This window comes from Hypomesus transpacificus, chromosome 17 (assembly GCF_021917145.1).
Source record: "Hypomesus transpacificus isolate Combined female chromosome 17, fHypTra1, whole genome shotgun sequence".
In the NCBI taxonomy this organism is placed as follows: domain Eukaryota; kingdom Metazoa; phylum Chordata; class Actinopteri; order Osmeriformes; family Osmeridae; genus Hypomesus; species Hypomesus transpacificus.
In genome coordinates this window covers 4,692,676-4,717,680 of record NC_061076.1, presented here as the reverse complement: position 1 = coordinate 4,717,680, position 25,005 = coordinate 4,692,676, and the positions used below count along the sequence as shown (strand labels likewise).

The 25,005-nt window shown below is 45.0% G+C and overlaps 1 protein-coding gene across 1 annotated transcript; it reads right to left on the bottom strand.

Moving 5' to 3' along the window:
• Positions 1–1,382: 1,382 nt before the first annotated feature.
• Positions 1,383–24,388, bottom strand: LOC124479442 (ras-related protein Rab-26-like). Its single transcript, XM_047038189.1, has 8 exons — positions 24,323–24,388; positions 24,070–24,111; positions 22,416–22,482; positions 18,318–18,370; positions 4,194–4,259; positions 2,909–2,965; positions 1,832–1,908; positions 1,383–1,577 (listed from the first exon to the last, which is right to left on the bottom strand). Exons 1-8 carry the CDS (start codon positions 24,386–24,388, stop codon positions 1,478–1,480), a joined length of 528 nt encoding a protein of 175 aa, XP_046894145.1. The 3' UTR covers positions 1,383–1,477.
• Positions 24,389–25,005: the final 617 nt, after the last annotated feature.

Genomic DNA, 25,005 nt, shown 5'->3' with positions numbered 1-25,005 from the left:
TTATATATAAAATGAATGCTGGTGAGTTGAAGGGGCTGAAGGACTCCTACACTGAATAGGAGACAGTGTGCTATGACAGACAGGGAACTGAGATGGATGTCCACACAAAACATTGACCAACACAAACACTACATTAGGATGCAATAGTGAGATACATTTGTACGTGCCAGTCGTCACTTTTTATGTTTCTAGGACACAGTATGTTTAAATCTGTCAATACACTTATGGGACCCTAATGTGTGGCATTACAAAATATTTAATTGGATTTCAAGAACGCCCGATGGTAAAGGGTGTCAGACTAGCATAACAGTAACAGTTGAGGGTTAATAGTGAGGGGTAAGAAGGCGTGCTGGGGTCAAACTGAGCCATGGGGAATGGACGGAGTAGGGATCTTTTAAACCAGGTGACTGTTTTAAACCTATCAAACGACTTGTCTAAATTAGGGTGAAGGCTTTGTGAGGGGTTCATACATTCACTGCTGTAGGAGGAGGTGGGTCACTGTGGAGGAGGAGGTGGGTCACTGTGGAGGAGGAGATGGGTCACTGTGGAGGAGGAGGTGGGTCACTGTGTAGGAGGAGGTGGGTCACTGTGGAGGAGGAGGTGGGTCACTGTGGAGGAGGAGGTGGGTCACTGTGGAGGAGGAGGTGGGTCACTGTGGAGGAGGAGGTGGGTCACTGTGGAGGAGGAGGTGGGTCACTGTGGAGGAGGAGGGCTTCCCCACAACACTGCGTGACAGGATGAGATGAAGGGAGGAGGGACTGAGAAGGAATGTGTGATTTTCCTCAGCGTTAAGCCACATCATTGTTATAACGAGATGCAACCTTTGGATAGTTTACTGTTTGCACGTTACATGTTATATATGCTGTCCACTAGGTGGCGCGTGGAGTACAATCAATGATGACATAGAGCACTTGACACTGCGATGCTGTGGCTTTGGACATTACGGGATGGAGGGAGGGGAGGAGAGATGGGAACAATCTTCGAAGAGGTGTTTTCTTCTCATGTGGCTGGTTTCAGGTCGAATTATTTAACTAATGGAATATTTCTAAAGACTTATCCAACTGTGATCAGAATTCCTTTGGATAAAAAGGGTAAATCTGAATATAAATATACATTAAATTAATTGGCTTAGTGCAAAAAAGACAGGACGGTCACAGACATACAGTATACCTCGCTGAATCCATTCTCTCGGTATATCTGACTCCTCATTTGTCTCACAACACAGTGACAGAGTTGTGATTGAACTCTCTTTGTACACACGTTCACACGCGCACACACACACACGCGCACACGCACGCACACACACACACACACACGATAACAAGCAAACAAAACACGCTTTGGATAAAAGTATCTTCTAGATGAATAAAAAAAGTAAAAGACAGTGAGTAAAAGACGCACACATCCAAACACATATACCAGACTCATTCCCACACCCACACAAACACACACTCCATGTGACCAACACAATGTGAGTTCAGGTCCTGCAGCAGCCTGCACTCTTCATCTCTTTGTTGACATAATCATGGAGCTTGAACTTGTCACTGGACTCCTTCATAGACCTGTGCTTCAGCTCTCTGACGGCCAGGACAGGACAGGAGGGAGGGAGGGATGAGAGAGGAAAGGAATAGACATTTGTGTTCATATAAACTCTAAGCGTGCGACCAGTTGAGTATGAACAAAGAGAAACATCAGCAAACAAAGTCACTAAGTGTTTTAACTCTGATTACACATGGCCATATTAGACCCTCAGGAGTACGGTGATGAGTAAGATGACACATCTTCTTGCTGTATTAAAGTAGCCCACCTGGCTGTGTAAGACTGTACTCACTTGGCCACAGCTGTGAAGGCAAGCTCCACATTTAGGCCAGACTTGGCACTGGTTTCCATGTAGGGAACACCAAACTCCTACACAGACACAACAACAACAAATAAACAAAAAACAATAAGTGCAGCGGAAACACATCTGTCTGAACTGTCACCTGTGGCATCTTGAGCCACATTGACTGACATATGCACTGTATTGTATATCCACATGGGCTATATGGCTACATGGGTTTTGTGTACAAGACAGTACACAAAACCACACCTCAAGTCTAGACATGAATCTTGTCTTCCAAATGAATACAAATTAAAGCTGTTTATCTTGATCCCTCAGTGTGTGAATCCCAATATCCTTGAAAACCAACCAAGCTAGTTTGGTAAAAAAGGGACTTTGTCTTAAACCCCTAGTAATGACAAATCAAATGTGTTTTCACTCCCTCGCAGACATCAACACAGGCAGTGTCTGGAGAGAGTTATTGCCAGCTTAATGCTTTCAGCGCTATAGGGAGACACTTTGTAATATCTGTGTTGCTGCCGGGGTTCCACTAGTGTGGGCGAGGGAATGAGGAACTGGTGTTGTAAATCCTTCAAAGCTCCAAACTTTATTTACACTTGTGTCTTTGAGAAGAAATCTGACAGTGTATTGCTCGGAAATATCATTAACCTCGAAATATCATCCGTCTTTTGACCATAGAGGCTTTTTAATTCTTTGAGTAAAATGAAACATCAGGCTACGTGTCATGATGGAGAAATACTCATATTTATTTACTAGCGTAGAGATTGTGATAAATCCGACATTTTTTTTCTCTTTGTTTTGTATTATTGCAGATGGCGCAACAATGGAACAGTTTAATCAATATCAATATCAGTCTGGCGATGAGAAAAGTGTTTTTCAAGTAGAGACGGATGAATCAGAAAGAGAGAGATAGACACAGACAGAAAGAGAGTGACACAGAGAGACAGAGAAACAGAGAAAGTGAGAGTGAGAAGGAATGGAGAGAGATGGAAGGGAGTCAGACAGACGTCCGTTTTGTGCACATCCTTGCTCGATATGAAGGCCCCGCATAGGAGATGAGCTATTCACCTTAGCCAGCTTTTCTCCATCCTCTCTCTTCACCACTCTCTCATGTGTGGAGTCCGCCTGGGGATACAGAGGAGACACACTTTAGATATACAGATGTGTTAGGCTGCATCAAAACGACTGTGTTGGCCAGGATTACATAGGATTGACTGTGGCCCCCAGACCTAATAAGGGCACTAAAGATGTGTTGAGATATATATATATATATACAGTACCAGTCAAGTACCAGTACCAGTTTCCCAATTGAATGGGAAAATGTGTCCAAACTTTTGACTGGTACTGTTAATATATACATATATACTAAGGTGTACTAGACCTTAGGATGTTTGGCATAAAGCATGGTGGTTTATGTAATCTATTACTATAACGTAATGACCTAAGGCAAGAGGTGCAGTAAAAGGAAGAGGTTGTTAATCAGTCTAGCTCTCACAGTAAACTGCAACTATACAGTAGGTGTACAGTGTGGGATGCTAAAAGCTAAAAATGACTGCAAAAAAGACTCAATATAAAAGTTAAAGTGCTCTGTAAACAAACCTTCCAACAAAGGCACTCTGCAACTTTTGTTGGCTACTTTACTTAAGAAAATATCTTATTTCATTAAATGTAAATTAAACCTAACTGGAGCACGCCAGCAAGCACAGCAAGCACAGCCAGCCCCTGAGCTCCATCATTAGAAGTTGTAGTCCTACATTATATTTGTTGGAGCATTCGTTTTTTTTAACTCCAGGGGCCCATAAAGTTTATAATATAAGCTAAGAGTGTGACTAACTAAGGAGGAAAGGGTCTGCATCCTAGTTGGAGACGAGGACAAACATCTGTTCTCAGCTCTGCTAGCATGTGGAAGAGATTTATTTATAGCTCTGGCCAATCTGTTGACGCTATTCTGGATGTTGATCTGTTGAGCTGCTGTGCATGTTGGTGTTTAGTTCCCAGAGAGACGGGCAGCTGAGTTAACTGTGACATTGTACAAGCTACAGTATTCTACGAGCTACAGTATTGTTCTAATTTTGCATGGGAATAATTCAAATGTTGCTGTGTGTTGGTGAATAGTTACTGTAAGAGAGAGCAATAAGGGAAGAACGTCAGAACACATTGGGTTATTGTACGGCATACTATAAATACCACAAACTATTCAATACAGACTCCACTGAAGGAAATAAAGCTGTTGCTTTGTCTGACTGTTAATTATTGTCGGGGTGATGAGCTGTTGTGCCTTGGTAATGAGTTGTTGTGTCTAGTCGAGGGACGGATGTGTGTGGGGTGGGAGGAGTTTCCCAAGACAGCGCACCTTGTTGCCGAGCAGCATCAGAACCGCATCCTGTTGAGTGTACTCATGGATCTCTGTCAGCCAGGCCTGAGGAAGACAGGAGACACACGTGACCCAGAGGAAGACAGGAGACACACGTGACCCAGAGGAAGACAGGAGACACATGTGACCCAGAGGAAGACAGGAGACACACGTGACCCAGAGGAAGACAGGAGACACACGTGACCCAGAGGAAGACAGGAGACACACGTGACCCAGAGGAAGCCAAAACCAAAATAGAACGCAGAAGAGAAGGGGGAAGGGAGGGGGGCCCGTAAGAAAAAACATATTTCCAAAAAGGACAAAAAATAGGGACATTTCATGCACCAGAGATGAAAATACATCAGATGGTGACACAAGGAGAGAGAGAGAGAGAAATAGAGAGAGAGAGAGAGACAAAGAGAGAGAGAGAAATACAGAAAGAGCTAAAGGGAAAGAGAAACAGGGAGCATCAGCAGCCTAATAAAAAGCAGCCTTCTGCAGCCTTGGGATCAGGAGGCTTTATGATGCCCTAACAAAGAGAAAGCCTGCATAATCATCACCTGGCAACGGGTGGCCTGAATCAACACAGACAATAGGAATGTAAACAGCAAAAGCAACACCAACTTTCCAAAGCTGTCTGTCCAGGAGCAGAGACAACTCAGCGAGGCCCCATCCGTCTCCAGTAATAGTTTTGTAATCGACAGGGGCATAGATCGCAGCCCCTCTGCCAAAACAATATCCTTCATCTCAGCACTCGAGGCCAAAAGACATTACCATACTTAATTACGACCCCTTGTGAAATACTCCACATTGCTTTCCTGACTGGCCAATAATCAATCTCTTTGTTGTGTTGCATGGAAGGTCCAAAGCAGTTTACTTCAAGTTAGGTCCGTTCTAATTACACACGGATAACGGGATGGCCGTAATGATTTTACCCTTGCTCACATGCAGTCAAGGTTGGGCTGTGGAGGGTGTGGAGATGCACACAGACACAATGGTGTGGGTCCTTTCTTTTTCCACCATTAACCTTTATTTAACCAGGTTTGTCCAATTGAAATACAAAAATCCCTTGTACAAGAGAGACCTGGCGAAGAATGGCAGCAAATTGTTTCAGAAATGACTACACACTCAGATGAAGACAACAGACAAGCTCAAAGTGCACTGCATCGAAAGTGCAGAAAAAATACGATCCTATTATCAATTAAAACATTGACAATTATCAATGGGCTCGCATTCCATCGACTTTACAATTCCTTTAAATTCAGTGAGAATAACTTTGTCCTTAAACCCATTCTGCAGGCTATTCCAAGCAGATGGCGCAGGAAACCTAAAGGCCTTCTTTCCCAACTTAGTCCGAACTTTAGGAACAGTCATAGGCATAGTGTCCTGAGACCGTAACCCATAAGTGCCATGCTTATGGGACAGAAAGACAGATGAATACCAGTGGAATCTACCCAGAATGGCCTTATTGATAATGTTATATGTGTATTATAACATTAAATGTGTGTATATGTGTGTGAGAGTCAGTGAGGGAGCGAGCATCTATGAGTGTGTGTGTGTATGTGTGTGTGTGTACCTTTGTGAGCCTGTTTGACAGCCTGTGTATTGAACAGGATTCACAAAGATGAGATAGTGGGTGTAAGACAGCACGGAACTACATGTCCCATGTCGCCTCTCTTCCTAACAAGTGTCTCTGTCGATCCTCTGAGCCAGTTACGCAGTACACAGCAGCCTCTCAGTCCATCTCAGTCTCTAAGGGGCACAGAAATACCATCAACTTTGTTTTAACGCTGGGAGGTAATGAGGCAGGAGATGTGTCGTGATCGGAAAAGCCAGACTCTTGTTCTCTGAGTATGAGGCACTTTAGGCTGCTAATCACCCAGCGCAGACGAAGGATAGGGGGAGGGGGCCATCCAGCCTCTCCCACCCAGACTCTGGGCTACATCGGCAGGCAGGAGTAGACCTTCAGTAACAGTCGCACTTGGTTGTGTATCATGTTTGTGTATACAAGCCTTGTGAAAGAGCAAAAGCCCATAAATGCTCTTATATATGCTCTTATGGTTCTTCCCTTTGGGACTTATTTTGTTTTCACAATGTATGTTTCATGTTTTGGCTACCCACAATGTTTGGGGCTATCTCGTTGTCATGATCTATGCAGTGACCTATGCACTTTTGTAAAGCTCTCTTTTGGAAGTCGCTTTGGATAAAAGCGTCTTCTAAATGCATACATGTAATGTAAATGTAAATATAATGATTATATAATAGTTATATCTGTTTTGCTGGAGGTGATCAGTACTAAGTCACTGGTTCAAGGAACAATCTGTTTGAAATATACTTGGCCTCATGGACAAAAGAAGCTTTGCTACTCATGATGAATCAGACCCGCCCACACACAGACAGAAGCACACATGTATTTACACACACATCCAAAACACAGGTGTATTTAACAATATTGAGCTGTGAGATAGATGCGCGATCCATCAACAAGGCTTAAGGTTGTTGAATGGATCTATTTTCTTTATCAGGAGACACGTGAATGCGACAGCTGCACTGTCACATCCCTCATCCCCATAAACACTCTGTTCTGACAACAGACAAAGGAGCCATTGGTTCTTTTATACCTTGGGCAAGCACAATAACAGGGCATGACTAAACAAGGGATTTGTGTCCCTCACATCAGCCAATCTTTTATATAGCGTGGAGTGGTCATTCTCTGGCAATCCTGAATGTAGGGACCATTATGAATCATTTGTATTCGACCATTAGGTCTCCGATTTACTGGAATTAACTGCATCCTTCTGGACAGTTTGTCTGAAGTATCTCTCCTCCTTGCCTGCTTTTTAGGCGGCTAATGAACCATGGGCTGTGATTAGACAACCACAAGCTGTTTAGAGGCCCCGGAGCTTCATGGATAATTTACCCAGCATAGTCATCATGTCCAGGTGTCATCCCTGCCCCCATCTCTCCCGGGGAATTGGATTGCACCTTCCATTATGTAGAATCACTGGCATTATAGAGACAAAGTAGAATGAGAAGATTCACTAAATGGTGTCTGTCATATATCTTTCATATTGATGAGGTACGCTACCCGTCGCTCAACCAAGCACAGGTGGATCCCAGTTGAGAGGCTCCCAGTTGAGAGGCTCTGATACCTGCACTATGGTCGTCCACATCCCAATCACCTGCAGGTATTCTCTAAAGTAAGAAATGCAGGAGGGCAGGAGGGAGGTAGGAGAGAACGGGAGGATAAAAAGAGAGAAAGAGAGGGGGAAAGAAGGAGGAATAGAAAGAGCAGAGCAAGCAAGAGCGATACGGCAGATATAGGAGCGACGACGACAAAGCAGCATGAGAAAGGGAGAGGAAGTGAGTGGGAGAGAGAGCAGGAAACAGCAAGAGAGAGAGAAAACGAAAGACAGAGAGACAGATATATATAGAAGAAGGAGAAACACAGAGAGGATAAGAGAGAGAGAAAGAGAGACAGAGAGAGAGAGAGAGACAGAGAGAGAGAGAGAGAGAGAGTGAGAGAGAGAGAGAGAGAGAGAGAGAGAGAGAGAGAGAGAGAGGAGTAGAGGGTAGGAAGACAAGGAGAAAAGATAGAAGGGGAAAATGAACAGACGTTTTAATTAACCTTTCCCTCTATCTGTCCCTGGGTGCGTGTGCATGTGATGGCAGAGCCCAGATGAATAGGAGGTGTGTGATTAACAGGTCGTTATGAGGCGTGGAGAGCCAGCGCCTGGTGCATTCTAAACAAACAATGTCATTAACAGAAGCCATGTTCGCTAGCTTGCCTGGCCACAACCACAGAGGTTTAGAAATACACTGTAGGTGTGACACCAGGCACTGAAGTGCTTCTAAAATGATTGAGAGAGATAACCAGATCTGAGAATACATCATCTCTATTTTTTGCTCTTTATATCTTTTTGGAATCATAACACATTCATTATAACCCCTCCAACACATTAGCAGACTAATGTTTGACTTCAGGTATCCCTTAAGCCCTCTTAACATTTCAATCGACAACACTTCATGAACAAACTCAATATGGTATTGCTGGACCTGATGTTTCCTCCAGGATCACAATGACTCTTACTTAGAGACTTGTTGCTCTTATTGGTAAGCTGTAACTGATTTAAAACTCTGTACTCGCTGTGAAATATGCTTACTGTTGCTTGCTTTTCTACAGGTACACTCCTGCAGTTTTTTGAGGTTCATGTTGTTTAATTGTAACTTGTTTAACTACATGCTCTTATGCTTCTTCCCTTTGGCACTTATTTTTGTTTTTTGTTTTTTTCACAATGTATGCTTCATGTTTGGCTACCCGCAATGTTTGGGGATATCTCGGTGTTATGATCAGTGACCTATGAGCTTTTGTAAAGCTCTCTCTTGGAAGTCGCTTTGGAGAAAAGCGTCTGCTAAATGAATAAATGTATATGTAATGGTAAAAAACGTATTAATAAAGTTTGCATTTCAACAAGTCTAAATGAATCCGGCTAGCCTCTGTTTCTCCCTCTTCTTTTCATTCTCTCTCCCTGTTTCTCCCTATCTCTTTCTCCCATTCCCTCTAAAATGTTTTTCTCTGCCTCTCCCTCTTTCACTTTGTTGACATGAATCATTTTTCATGGAAGCTTTAGTATAGCCCATCTTCTATGTCCAATTACAAGCCCTCTTATCAGCTTGTTTGAAGGAAGGGTGTTTTTCTTTCACCAGGCACCGTTGGTAATTGAAGGCTGGGAATTGATGTCTAAGACGTTGTCGTCTGCTGATTTGAATGGGCAAACAGCTGCAGAGGGAGAATACCGATGCCACATGATGAAATGGGAAGAAACCTGGAAAATTGTATCTGACTGAGTTACTGGCCATGGAAGGACATGGTCGTTCTGTGAACGGTCAGTCTGTTCTTCGCAGATGGAGGAGAGGACAGTAAAGGCCATCTGGAGGTCAGGCATCCCTCCGCCTACGCTACCCAGCATGCACCTGGCATGTTGATGATCTCGCTTTGATAGTAGTCTCGATGCCAGCGGTGAGGATGGTGGAGATAATGTGAAGAGATGGAAAAGAGAAGAGATAGCGAAGAGAGAGATGGAAAGACAGAAGATCAGCGAGAGAAAGGAAAGGAGAGAGAAAGAGAGAATCCGATCTTTACAGGCTCGAGGATCGTCCGAGCCACACCTCATGACCTGTTTGGAACCCTTAAAAGAGAGAGGGAGAGAAATAGAGCGAGGGAAAGTTGACAGATGCCAAGGTGAGAAGAAAGGCAGAGAGGGGAAGAAACACAGGAAAGGCGAAAAGGTGGAAAGAGCAGGAGAGAAAAAAAGAGAAGTAATGAGAGGAAAACAGACTGTGGTTGTTGCTCTATTTCGCCTTCCTGTCACTGCTATGACAGTTGGTGCTACGTGAGGGTACAGCCCACACATATTTTTTCCTGTCTAGTTGTCTGATGCAAACAGGGCAGGGATGCACCCTAAATGATATTGTCGGACTGCCAGAGAAGAATGAGGGAAACCTGAGTCAATCTCCCGAGCAAAACCAAGCTATCATTCAGTAGATCAATATTGGATGCCCAGTATTTCCATAACCTTTCACCTTCCTTGTTCAAATATTGTGAACGATTTGTCAGCAAGTGCTGTTCCCCTTGTCTGTCCATAATTCACCAATACTATACCCGTACTACCAGGGTCCTCGCATATTCATAGCACAGGGATACAGGACTTTGGATCCATATTATAGCAATGCTTCTGGAATACTATCATTTCCGATCCATACTACAGAAACACTCTCATCTCTATTCCATACTACATGATACTATCATCTCCAACCCATATTACAAACAAACAACAGGGATTCAACAATCTGAAATGTATCCTACACCAATACTGAAGGAATACTGTCATGTGTAATCTATACTACAGGAATAGTACATGAATGTTACTATATATTATCTATAATCCATTCTACAGGACAGTATTAGTTATAATGTATATTGTCTCTAATCCATTCTATAGGGATCATACATGGATACTACAGTATATCATCTCTAATCCATACTACAGGACAGTACAGCGACACTGCAGCATCAAAGCTCTACTCTATTTGGCCACTTTGTCGAGTCACTCATGCAGGGAAATGTTTGAAAGTCACTGAGCTCACCGCCAGCTCCCAAACACTTCTGTCACACTATTGTCGGAGGGGATTTGCTATGGGTGACAGTGCAGCTCTGGCTGTGCTTTGATCAGAGTCTCTAACCCAACAAGACAGTACTCTGGAGGCTCCTTAGGCAGAGTCATGGCAAGCCAAAGCCCAGGCAGGAAACTCCGGAGTCGGGGAGAATGTGAGCGTGCTCCCCCTGGGAGGGAAGTTGACAAGAACAACATGGCAGCTTAACCAGACACAGTGGCAGGTTCTAGGCTAGTACCAAGGGTTTACAGGGACGAGATGTGTCAGAACTGTTGGGGTTTGGGTGCTGAATAGGTTTATCTTCTTCACGTATACACCACAACACAACACACACAAAACACACTAGTATGACAAGAGAACAAGAAAATAAACAGCAACTCAAAACAAAGTGAGCAATTTCTCTTAAGATCTGACATCTGGGCAGGGGGACTTGCCTGTTCCTCTAAACAAAGGGGGTGAGGGAAAGACACAAACTCTTTATTCCCTGGGTTTTGTCTTCAAGTATCAAGCAAAAGTTTGAGTGAATCCCAGCATGTGAGTGACAATGATCATTAACACCAGTAATGCTAGTTAGAAGGGCAGTAAGGTTATTTTGAACAAGTTCTTTTCGGGATGATTCATATCGTCTCTGAGAATGTAACTGAACATTTTCTAAGAGGACAGAACAGAGATTGGATTAATGATGAATCAAAATAGACTTGAATATTTTTCCAGAGAATATGCTGAGGACACAGATCAAGTAAAAAAAGAAACAGAAATATATATATAAAAAGAGAAAAATTATAATTGAAAGGAAATTGTTCCCCTGGAAATCTGTAGTCAGCAAATTCCCTGCTCCTCATCCCTCTTAACCGCTCAACTTTTCAGGTTGGTATTTCCAAATAGCAGTCAACACTTTCAGTCAGGACACTAAGATTGCTTGCAGAATAAAAATCAATTTCTGAAAATAAATGGAAGTATTTTCTGAGGTGTTACGGAAGTGAGGCTTCTCAGAACGGAGGGAGTGGGAGGTCGGCTCCTGGGCTTCGAGACGGCCTTGGTTGAGCAGGCGAAAAGTCTCACTTTTGAAATGAAACTAAGTAAATATAGATGCAATTAGAATGCCCGGCGGAGGCAGTTTAACCTCAAGCCCTCATCTCTGGCTTCCGAAGCACTGCAGGGAATAGGAAGAGCCACAGCATAGATCAGGCTTGACATCACGGTTGGAAAGAGAGAGACACAGAGAGTCAGAGAGAAAGGGAGTGGAAGAAGGAAGAGAAAAGAGGGAAAGAAATGAGAGATATACAATCTAATGTAAGACAAACAGATCCAAAGTAGGGACTTGGAAGAAGTTATCTCAGAGACAGCACCGCTACAATAATCCCATCTGATATCACTATCCTTCCATCCTTAATTTTGATGATGACTATACCGTGGCCACGCCTACTTCTTCATCTACGGATTCTGAAGGTACATCAGCAGTCAGCCAGCATTGGTGAATCCATCCAACTCTCACAGTCACGACCCCCCTGGCCTCATCTGCTTCAACACGGCCCTCAGATCAGTGGCCCCAGTGGATGCCTGGAGTTTGCTCACTGCATGGCCCTAATTGGAACATCTGTGACACAGAAAGCCATTATGGGCTGTCGAGCGTCACTTAGGAGCAAAGGTGAGAGGTCTTTCATGAGTTCCACACACCGACAGTGACTGCAGTCGCCGTGGGCTGTGGGTGTGTGTGAAATGTGTCCATCCACTGTTCTTGGCTAGCAAACGTGGTCGCAAACATGGTAAATTGACTTTTACTCGAAAATCTGAAATGTATGAATACAAAAGAAGAAATGTATATTTGATCGCGCGAGATAGGATTGAAGGTTGTCTAGGGTAAACGTGAAAAAGATTTTAAAAATTCTGCATTCATTAGTCTGACAAAAAAGTTCTGATTTTGATGTGAATAAAGCTAAATAGTCTACATCATTGAAGACAGTGCACAATCCATAAAAGTCATGGAACATATAGTCCAGTCTTATAGTACATACAGTCAACTTATGCAGACTCTATGGTATTTGGTAACCTATCCCCAAATTGAGCCAGGAAGCAGAAAGAAGAGTGTTTAGACCTGTCACTTCCCAGATTTGTCACACACAAAAACACTTTCATACATTGCTTTGGATAAAAGCATCTCCTAAATCATTAAATATAAATGGAGATCTGCACATACAGTATAACCGGTAGCCCTTTACCACAGCACATTCTCACATCATTTTCTGAATGTTCCTGTGCTGGTTTTCATGTGATAATTTTTCTTTTACGTGTTCAAATTCCAGAGTTGATGTTTAGTTGGAGTTGAGTTACATCTACATTTATTCATTTAACAAATTATTTTATCCAAATTGACCTATACTTTGTGCATATATTGTTATAAGTGCACATACTACAAAAGAATTAAGCAGTTATTTCCAAGGAACAGTATGTTTTCCAAAACTGTGCAACAGTAACATCATTGCAAATACATCACAGGTGCAAGTAACTGTACCTGGGCGTTAAATGACTCTTTCACAGACTGTCACTCAAACTGACATCATGTCAACGAGAGCAGCCGATTAGTCATGAAGGATGATACCTACACACAGCTCAGAGTCAGTTTTACATGGAGATTCTGTGGGAAAAAGCACCCGGTTATGCTTGCGACCTTGAGGTAAACACGATCTGGATTAGTGGGATTTATGCACTTAACAGTAAGACCACATGAGAGCCATGGAAAACCACTTTGAAGAGTAAATCACCTCATGAAACTTCTATGATTTTGCTCCTACAGTGTTGCGACTTGCTGGTTTGACAAGCTTTTCCAAGAGTTGGGGGGAGTAAGATGGGGGGGGTAATGTGGGGGTACAGTCCTCTCTCTGTGTCTGACATCATGTACATCAATCATCCTAAAAACACTGACTGTCACAATCTTACAACCTCAGCAGACCACAAGTCTTGTAAACCTTGACAACAAACATTAAGCCAGAAGCGCTGCGACATAAAATCTCAGCCTTAAATAATTCACAGAAACACATTGCTGTACTTCCAGTTTACCACAGAAAGGAATTCAAAAATGTGTATTGTAAGTAACATTAGATGCTTTCATGACAGTTAAGAAGTCATAGAGAAGGGACTAAGCATGAATTCAATATGAGACTCATATTTTCTCCCTCATAGATGATGAAAAAAAGACAACAATGAAAGTTAATTCAAAGGAGTAGGTTCCCCTGGACAGCGCTTGGCAGCACACTTCCTCCGACTTCTCCTTCTTAACCTCTCAGCTTTGAATATTTGCCTTTCCAAACTGCAGTCAACGCTCTTGGTCAGGACCAAAAGAAATCACTTTGTGTGAAGAAAATTAAAGTATTTTCGGAGGTGTTATGGAAGTGTGGCTTCTCAGAGTAGAGGGAGAGAGAGGTCGACCCCTGGGCTTTGACACGGCCTCGGTTGAGCAGGCGTAAGTCTCGCTTTTGAAACGAAACCAAGTAAATAGAGATGCAATTAGAACACCCGGCGTAGGCAGTTTAACCTCAAGGCAACAGAGGAGGAGAGACAGCTGACCAAGAGTTTGAAGGCATTCTCGGCCTTTAGTATGAAAAGCTTCACTTTCAGTCTGTGTGAGTAATTGGACGACACACACGCCTAGAACAGAGACCAGCTCCAGTGTAGCCTGTAGGGGTATATATCTATGAGTCTTCATAAAGCTATAGAGGGACTAAACAAGTGTGCTGAAATACTTGGAACCCCTTACTGTACAGGTTGAATCTCCGCACTGGCACTAGGGTCTTTATCACAATAACTGACAACATGACAATAATTCATGGATTCAGGTTGAATAAATATCTATTTTTATGGTAGAAAAATCCGAGCCCTTGAACCATAACAAGATCCATATACAAGCACTTGAATGCAATCTACTGCCAACAAGGACCTGTTTGCTGTGTGCTGGAAGGGATGTTAAGATTTCAACATACACTCCAGACAGCGCAGAGCTGCAAGACTTTCATATTAGTAACAATCCCCCAAATGAAACATATCGACATGTACAGCTATGGTCATCAATAGTAACTGACCCATGTCTGAGGACTATATCCTGTGATCTATCACATCCTGACTGTGTTTTGCTCTTTGCTCTCTATTGAATGTAACATCTCTGAATCAGGGTCAGATGTGACTGCATATTCCGTAATGGCATTTGCTCTACCTCCAGTACATCCACCTTGCTAAACCAAGGAATCCATTTCTATCCAGACTCAGTCTTTTGGTAATTTACGATGACAACGATAAAGGAATTAAATGCAACTTTTATGTCATTGTTATATTGTTTTTATTATTGACTGTGATAAGGGGAAGAGCTTTATGGAGGACTGGATCGCACCGGAAAGTATTGCACCGGAATAATGTCTCAATTTCCAAAGATTAAAGAACAATGGAGGAAGGGTGTTGTCCTAGAAACTCAGAACTGTTTGTTCACGGTGGATAGTTAAACATTGGATCAAAGGCAGAGCAAATTCGATTATGTTGCATTGGACTCTGATTGGGATAAAAGAGAGGCTAATTTGCTAGAGGGAGAGAAAGCTAAATGGATTTATAAAGGTTTGTTAGTTTTGGTTGCAAATCGAATATCATTCATCCTGAGCTACGGAGGAGGGGGGGCAGGTCGTGTTTTTGTGCAACCAACAACACATTTGTTCGATGGTTATCTTTAGACATTAGCACTCCATTGTTCCTCAAAGACATGTCTAGGGTCCTTTAATGTTTGAGCATTTTTAGGCCTGAGGGGGCCGAGGCAGATGTTTGCTCCTTATCCATATCTTACCTGCTGTGTTATGTGGGACAGAGATAGCACAGAGAACATACTATTAGCTAGACATATGAGGATTTACAATATAGATGTAAAATAGCTCCTGACTCAGTCCAGATAAAAACATTTCAAAACAACTCCTGCCATTCTTTGGCCTTCATCACACAAACATAGCCATTATCAGCATGGTGTTGATGGGAATTGCAGTTCCAACACTGTGAGCTTATGGAACATGTAATCATGCTTAAGTATTTCCTGATCCTCTATGGCAGTGTTGTGTAGCAGGACTGTTCCTGCGGTGGATTTTCTAATCACAGTTTTTGTATCACCTCCCTTGACTCCGTCATCGCCTGGGTAACCAGACAAAGTGCCAATCTCAAAACAGTAACCCCTCCAGCTCCACATAAAGGAAAGCACTTAGCAAAACAAAAAGCTATAATTATGAAGAGGTATTGCATAACAATGCACATAATCACATCTGATAGAGAGAAGAAAAATCATGAATCTGTCCCTACTTTGTGAGAGAACAGATGGAATAGCTTAAAACATTACCTATTACCATTACTTAAATGGTAAAATGGAATACAGGGTTGGGGTTAAGGTACTCTAAAAAGTTTAGGTTTTTCAAAGTAGTTTCAAAGTCGTTTTCCTTACTTTCATATACTGGTTCAACCAGGTGAAAAACTTCATCTCAGGTACCACTTGCCACCAGGCTTCAATGCTGAACTTCAATGTTCAACTGAATGTCACTGACCGCCTGTCTATCAAATCTCAGTAGTGACCATGAGTCCGCCCCCTGGCAGGCACAGATAAATTAAATTGAATTGGAACGTCTGCAGCCAAGTGCCAGCGCGTGAGGCATGTGTGTTGGTGGATGTGAGGAGCAGTATATGATCTGGCCCCTGGGGGCCGACAGGTCAGGTCATGGAAATGTCCTGGCCGTTAGTGAACCAGGGGGAAGGAAGCATTTTGCTGCGACACCATGATTGGGCAAAACCAGACTGTGCAGGGTGGATCAAAACCAAGAACAGGCCGTTGTCAGGGGATGCTATGGGAGAGAGGATGTGATGAGGTGGATGATGACGATGGTGATGAAAATAATAATAGAGATGCGGATCATGGTGACGATGATGATAATAACGATGGCAGGGATGGTGACCGTGATGAGGTGAGTTCTCAATGGTCAGTTAAGGTTCCTAAATTACAGGGCAGCAGTCGACCCGTGACAAGATGCCAGCTATGAAGAACCATGGATGACGTCAAAGTAGAAGCACACGCAACCACAACCCTGGCAGAGCAGGGTAAGACACGGCGTGTCATCCTACGATTACATACTGTGCTTCCTAGTTTGTGATAGGACAAATGTCTTCATTTGGACTCCATAACGAGACACACACAGACAGATCCATGTAAATGTCATCTCAATCTTCCTTCCCTTTCACCCAGTTTCTCCAAGAACCAGACTGCAGCAAAGCATGTTCCCAACGTAAACTCCCGTCTGTGAGAAGGCAGCGTGACATTTAACTGGTGGCAGAGTGCAAGCTGCCTCTCCCACTCTCCCATATCCCGGGGACGGGGGAAGATGGTGGAGAGACTCGAGAGAGAGGTGGAGAGAGGTTTACGGTCCATGTTTACCTTCCCTGGTTTCTCCCATCTCTAACACGCAGGCACGGACACACACACACACACACATACTCATATTGTACAGGGCACCCTAAGACACAGACACACAGACACACAAACAACATTTCATTTCAACAAAGACAAATCCCTGACGACACAACCCACCCCAAAACCTGGCAGATGTCTCTTGCACACTAGAGACGAAGACCGCAGAGAACATCTGCCATTTTAACAGGTCTGGACTGGAACACAAAGGAGCATGCAGTACACTTTGAGAGAATAAATCCCTGTTCAATTTTGCAGCCATCGATTAGTCATGCCATTGTTAAGCAGAGGGCTTTGCTAGAGTTGGCAGCCTCCACTGGACCCCAGCCAGGCCACTGGGCACCTCAGGAACCTCTGGTGGAGGTGGCACCAACACTGTAGTCCAGGCTCTGGGGGTGCCAACATTGGAATTTGATGCGAGTTCCAGACCACAAACCTCCCCAAGGCTAGACCTGAAGCTTCTATTCAGATACACAAGCACACATTCAAGTGGAAGATTCTAAGCATTCCAAAATTCCGGTCTATTGTCGTGTCTTTCAATCATTTATAAATATTGGCCTTGGGGAGCAGAATTGAGCGGTGTTCCTGGGAACTGTGAGGGTGCAGATGCTTTTACAAAAGGGACTCAGGACCTCTCCTCCATCCCCTCCCTTCTGCATCTGGTCTGTATCTGTAGTAATAGAATCCAGCGACACCTTTACTTACAAGACATTTCCGAATTGACTGTACTGTCACACATAAGAAGGCTTAAAAAGTTTGAGGTAAACTGTCGTTGTGATAGGCAAACACACTGTCCGAGGAGCTGAAAGCAGGCTTGTGATGCCACCTCCATGCCCATCAGTTCATCATTACAGCGCCCCCCGAGGAGAGGGAGGCCTCAGAAACAGGGAGGGACGGACAGATGGACAGATCAGGGGTCTGTCAGACAGATGGACAGGCAGATGGATAACGCCCCCCCCCCACCCCCCCCACCCACACTCCAGGTGCTTTAGGAATTGAGTACCAGAGACAAAACAGGCATCAGCAAATCCTCGGGGGGGCTAGAGCTACTGCAATACCGGCCAATTACAGCCACGCACGGCCGCACGCACACACACAAACGCTCTCTCCTTCATCCAAGGCTCTTTTCTTGTCTCTACGCTTTGGTGCCATTCTCTTGCTTTAGCTTCTTTTCACTGGCAGCAGCAGAGAAATAACAAGTGTGAAGATCTTCTCCATGCCTTCTCATTCGACATAATGACATAGGATTGCTCTGTTATACGTGGACACCCTTAGAGACCAATTTCAGAGAAACTATTGCTCACTCCATTGTCAGACAATGCCCCTCCCCCTCACGCACCCCAGCCACTTACATGCTTCTCACATCATGATTAGACACATGGGTTCCATGGCGACAAAGAGCTTTGGATTACGGGCTATTTTATCAGCGTTCTACAGTACATCGCTGGGAGGTTGTAGAACAGAGGATCTCTTACCTGGATGTTGTCGAATGATGTCTTGTTGGTGACATCGTATAGCAGCAGGAGGGCTGAGATGGGAAGATAGGAGAGAGCGAGAGAGAGAGAGAGAGAGAGAGAGAGAGAGAGAGAGAGGGGGGGGAGAAGATAACTCAAGTGAATAAGCAAGTACAGCAACACCAAGCCGAGTCAACGACTAATTAGAAGTGTCCCTCTGTTGTTCTCATGTTCATTTTCAGCTTAACGTTTGGCTCGGCCTCTTGAACCTCTCACCAATGAATTCAGGATGCTTTGCAGGGCAACAGAGAACCTGCTGGTTCTCTGTTGCCCTGATAGAGGTGTGTCTTCCTCTGTCCTGCAGTCTGAGCTCTCAGAGACACCTAGCTCTTCATCTAGCCCTCTCACTCACTGCACGCCCCACTCACTGGACCAGTCACACGGAGCGAGAACACTTCAGAACTGCAGTGGTACTGTACGAGTTTGCATGCCTTTGACTGTGTGCGCACCCCATTATATGTAAATACACTTTCTAGATTTGACTCACACTCATTTCCAAAACACAGAACTCCACACCGACCCATCTCCTTAGTCTGTTTCAGTCGACAGACGACATGCCTTTGTGTGTGTACAGTGCAGAACGGTCGCTTGTTAGACTAAGTGCTTGCCAAGCCTCAAACTCAGAAGGGAGATTGACAGAGGATCTTAGTGAGTCCTGTCAACACAACACTAGAGATGGGATGTGCTGAGCGAAGGAGATACAGCAGCTGGCGTGGGCTCCATGGAGGCACGGCAGAGAGAAAGAACAGATGAGCGGGTAGAGGAAGGGATGACGGAGGGATGGAGAAAGACGCAAGGGGAGGAAAAGCAACAAAGGAGTTTGATGGAGTTCTGACTAGATGAGGCACCAACGAGCAGAGAGAGAGAGAGAGAGAGAAAGAGAGAGAGAGAGAGAGAGAGAGAGAGAGAGAGAGAGAGAGAGAGAGAGAAAGAGAGAAAAAGAGAGAAAAAGAGAGAGAGAGAGAAGAAGAGAGAGGGAAAGAACGGAAGAACAGGAAGAATGCGAGAGACAGAGAAGGAACGTGTGACCGAGAATAGACAAATGAAGAGGTGGGAGGATGTGGTGCTTTGAAGAAGAATGAATCACCTCTTTTTGACTGTGGCATGAAATTCACTTAGAACTCTCTCACACGTACACACACGCCCTGAAAAACAAGTGCCACTTCAACATTAAGGAAACTAGCTGCAGCCAGTCCCAGAGCTGCGGATGTTTGTTGTTATCGTCGTTAGTTGGAGCAAAGGAAAGAGCGGAGGAAGGAGGTAGAAAAAGCTGTGTTGATGACTGCCTCTCTCTCTCTCTCTCTCTTTATCTTCTCAGCGAGGACGATAGGACTCCAACATCAATCACTGAGGAGTGTCCGCGGGGCTCGTTCTGCAACATTGTTTGTCTTGGTCTGACACTCTGTCACCGTGGCAGCCCTGTGCCCCGCTCTCCTCTCGCTCTCTCCTGCCCTCGTGCTCCCGTTCTCTCCGTCTCAAATTCGTTTTCTCTCCTTTCGACGACTCTCTTTCCCTGTCCATTGGTTTGTCTCTCTCGCCAGTCTCTCTTTCCCTTCCTCTCATTCTATCACTCTGTCTCTCATTACTAATTCACGGCCTCAGTTGGTATTGATCAAAGGAAGCTTTCCATGCTTGGCTTACTGTCCGAAACTTTGACATGTAAACACAAGCATCACCCTGGTGAAGTGACGGCAGGAGGAATCAGCCCAGTATCTGCCTGGAGCTTTGTGTGTGTGACAGACGTCTATACCCGTTGAATTTCTACAGATATGAGAGGGAGTCTGCTTTGTGTCTGTGTGTGTGTGTGAATCTGTACTTGTGTGAGTATCTGCGTCCGTGTGCGCGCGTGTGCAGACAGCCTTGTTGGGAGCAGATCTGTCAGTGCCGGAACATCAGCCTCTGAGCTGGTCAAACCACTGGAGCCTGACATCCGGGTTGGGCACTCTGGCTTCACAAGGAACCGTCTGCCCGTCTCACAGGGGCCTCTGAAGTTGTTTGGGTTCCACTAAAAAGTCCTGGAAAATCACATTCTCGGATGTTGTGGGCTCATAACACAGTAAATATGTATTTGAGAGGAGGATAAGTCATATCCTATTGATATTTAAAATGGCTTGTATTCGTCCCAGCGGAGCTTCTGATGAGATACAGTACATGATCGAGGGGATCCATTGGAACGCGTAGTATTTCAGATACAAAAAATCATCTGATAGAATCATCTGGGGAACTATCCTCTGAGGAAGAGGAGAGAGGGAAGGATGAGAAGGAAAAGAAAAGAAAGAACTTTTGATGAGGGGGTAAAGAGAGAGGTTGACTGATAAAGATGACATGGCGTCAGTGTCAAAATCGAGTCTAGTCCATTCAAATTTCATGCTTTTTCTTTACAGGAAAAAAGGTGGAGGCAGGTGGAGGCGTTTGTCGTTGAGGGGTCAGGTGGCTGAGCGGTTAGGGAGTCGGGCTGTTAATCAGAAGGTTGTTGGTTCGATTCCCGGCCGTGCCAAATGACTTTGTGTCCTTGGGCAAGGCACTTCACCCTACTTGCCTTGGGGGGGATGTCCCTGTACTTACTGTAAGTCGCTCTGGATAAGAGCGTCTGCTAAATGACTACATGTAAATGTAAATGATACTGTGCGCTGGGTGAAGGTTGAGATGTTTGCACAAAAACAACCCCTGGGTCAAGGGACCATCTGACTTCTGGACCCTTCCTGTGACCGAGGCCTTTGGGATGTGTGGTGGTCTGGATTACACAAGGACAACCATCTTCTCATCCCCTTCCAGCAACTCAACAGTGGGGTCTCAATATCATCAGTGTAATCAATATCCCATCAGTCACCTCCCAGTGGGCCTGGGCTACAATTAGCCTCTTCAGCATCTCCCTGCCCTGGTATTCACAGCAGTATGACATGGAGGCTAATACATCTTGGTGCTTCAAAGGTGAATGGTGCAGACCCAGGTATGATCCCAGGGAAGGTGACTGTGACTGGGCTTAATGAGGGTCATCTCCCGCCCCCTCCACCTCCTCCAGGATTGGAGGGAGGTAAGATTTGAGGGTTGCATGCAATTAGAAGAGATTGAACCAATGCAAACACACACGCAAGCTTTTCCCTTTCATCATGTGGAGTGTAGAGCCAGAGTAACCAGAAGGGATTGGGGCTTCACAGCCAACAAGACTTCCTCCCTCTCTTTCCTCTTTCTCTCCCCCATGTTCCTCCTCTATACTCGCTCCTCATTTGCAATCTTCCTCCTCCTCCCCATGAGATCGTCAGACAATCTCCGACTTCAGCAACTTCTTTCTCCAGTCACACTAATGAGCATGTGTGTGTGTGTGTGTGTGTGTGTGTGTGTGTGTGTGTCGGTGAGTCTGGGTATCAACTCTGTCACCCCGCTCACACCTGATCCCGCAGCAGAAGTGTTGCTGTAGAGCCAGGATACACACTCTGGGCTGGGTGTTCCCCCGCCCTCATCCTGCTACACTCATCCTCATCTGTCCCCCCCTATGAATAATGAATGGCCACACGCGACTCCAAAGTGACATCCAACACACAGGGAACCTGCTTAGTATGATTCCGTAACACCGTTCAGCCTCTCAGCCAATAAGAAGGAAAACACAAGAAGACACAGTAAACAAACAAGACAAACAATGACAAATAGTGGCAATCAAATGGCACTCGCACAATAGACCAAACCACATACATAATGTACAGGCAATACAGGCAATGACATCATTAATCCAACATGCCTTAATGAAGTGGCTCTGATATGTATATGAAGCCTGCACATTAGGTTGATGGGCAACATAAACTGGAGCATCTTTCTTATGTAATAGGGCTGAGTCCCATTTTGACAAGAAAATGTTTACCGTTCTAACTATGCTACAATTATCTTTAAGTGTGTGTATGTGTGTGCTTGCTTGTGGAAGTGTGTTTGTGTATGTGTGTGTGCTACGTGTGAGTATGCGCGTGAGTGTGTGTGTATGGTTGTGTTTGTGTGTATGTAAATGTGTACGTGAGTATGTGTAGGTGTGTGTGTAGGTGTGTGTGTAGGTGTGTGTGTAAGCCTCACCATGGGCATCACGGTAGTAGGCGTGGGTGACGCTGCGGAAGCGCTCCTGTCCAGCCGTGTCCCAGATCTGGGGGGGAGAGGAAGAGGAGGAGGGAAATGAGGAAGAGGAAGGAGATGAGGAGGAGGAGGAGGAGGAGGAGAGGACAGAGAGAGGAAGGCAGAAGGGAGAGGAGCAGGGGGACGTGCGGTAGGATGGAGAGAAAGGCCAAAGAGGCCAAAGAGAATGGAAGGAGAAGGCAGGACCGAGGAAGAAGAGACGAGAGGAGAAAAGAGGAGAAGAGAGGATAGGAGAAGGAGGGTTGGAGACAGGACGCGGTCCGGGGTAGGGTTCGTGAATATTAATCAGCAGTCGGTGGCCACCTCCCTGACGGCTTCCTATCCAACCCCTGTTGACCTAAGCTAATTACAGAGCTGGATCTCCCTTCAGCCACGGGTGTCTCTCACCACCAGCCTGCCCAGCAACAACAACACTTCCTCCAGACCAGACTAGCGTTAGGTGATGACATTTTCACATTTTCAAAAGCCAACTTTGCACTGTTGGGACACGAGAACACTGCGTGTGTCTGTGTGGCTTGCTATGCAGCTTCCTGTTCTCTAACGCTTATCTCCCTCACTCCTTTGCTTCCTCTTTCTCTATTATGCGACCCCCTCCCCCCATCCCTCCCTCTCTCTCTCTCTCTCTCTCTCTCTCTCTCCTTCTCTCGCTCTAGCGAGTAGGCTTTGATCCCGGGTCTGGATCCCATCTCCCTGGGACCGCCTCCCCCACGACCCATCCCTCAGTGGTAGTCAGGAATGGCATTTACATGAGGGACCAAATCATTCCCTGGGTGCTTGCGTGTTGCTCGCACACAGCCTGGGGCCAATTAGCACCAACAAAAAATCTCCTTATTAAGTCTTATTGCAGACTTCCAACGACCTCTAATTAGGCTTATTTAGACTGATTGGTATAATTAGCAGCTCTATTTGACACAGAAGAAACAACCAAGCTAATAAACAACAATGCGTGCCTGATGAGGCTGGGGGTGAGAGGCCAGAGAATGAGGAAGCTAAAGGTTGAGGAGGCTAGAGGCTGGGAAGGCAGGAGGCTGTAGAGACTAGAGGCTGGGGAGGCTAGAAGCTGTAGGGTAAAGGCCGGGGAGGGTAGAGGCTGAGTAGGCTAGAGGTTGTAGGCTAAAGGCTGGGGAGGGTAGAGGTTGTAGAGACTGGAGGCTGGGGAGGCTAGAGGCTGGGGAGGCTAGAGGCTGAGGAGTCAGTGAACGTTTGTGGGAGCTAATAGTCTGGAAGAAGATTTATGGTCATTGAGCCACTAAATCCTGATTGTCCTTTAAATCTAATTTGTCTCTAAATGGGGAAATGTTTCGTGTTGATTGAATCAGTCAGCGAGCAGCAGAGGTCCACTTCATGTGGCGTTATTACCCCCGACAAAGCAGTGCATGCTGGGAGACTGAGAGAAGCTGAGGTCGTTACTATTCACATATACAGTCATGTAAGGTAAGGTGCTCATGGTGTACTCGATTTAAAGGCCACCAGCGCCAGTGAACTGCTAGATTTCTGTCGGCATATCTGGCAGTGGTTGCACTTTACACATCCGAGGTGGCGTGCTCGATCCCATTGTTACATTTCGAGGCTCCATAACTTTCATTCCATTTCCTACCTGGAGCTTCACCTTCACTCCATCAATGTTCAGCACTTTATTCTGAAACAGAAAACAGAAGAGATGATTGTGTGAATTGTTTAATTATGTTAACGATTGAGAGACAAGAATAATTCAATGTTTCTCCTACAGTTCGACATTTTTATGGATCTGTGTGTGTGTGTCTGTGTGTGTGTAAGCATACACACTAAGCTAATTAGAGAGATTGGAGCGAGACTTTCTCCTCTGCACGCTCACATGCTCTTTTTAATACATCAATAATGCCACACTCCATAGTCCTCTGGCTCTTAATAAAGCTGGTCTTGTTCTCCACAAGCATTAGCCCCTCTCTGCCCTCACTTCCTCTCTCTCTCCCTCTTCCCTTACTTTCCTGTCTCTCCATCACTGTATCCCTTCGTTTACTACCAACCAACTATCCCATGTCCTACCTTCCCCCTCCACCCATTCGATCCCTCCAGACTGCAATTCTAGTATTAGATGTGCTATGTAAATAAAGTCTTATTATCATTTCCCCCAGTCACTACCCTTCGCCTTTGTGTCTCCTCCCAGTTTCTCTCCCTCCACACCCATCCCTCTCTCACTCTCTACCCTGCCTCCCAGTCTCTTCCCACATCTTTTCCCTCCTCCCTCCCTTCCACCCCTCCCCCATCTCTCCACCCTCTCCTACCGACACAACCTCTCAGGGCAGGAGGCCAGTACCCTGATCCACCTGTAGGTCTAACCACCAAGGTACAGTACAGTCTGAGAGCCTGCATCAATCTTCCCATCGATCCAGCCCCTGTCTCACACAGGCTAGGGCCTTGCTCTAGGAAACAAATGTCTTGGCTGAATGTAAAGTAAATTGTACCTCCCTCCAAATAGATCTGTCAATAGCATAAAAAACACAAACATTGGCAGTAAAATGGATAGGTGCCAAAGCTGAAGTCAGTGTTCATC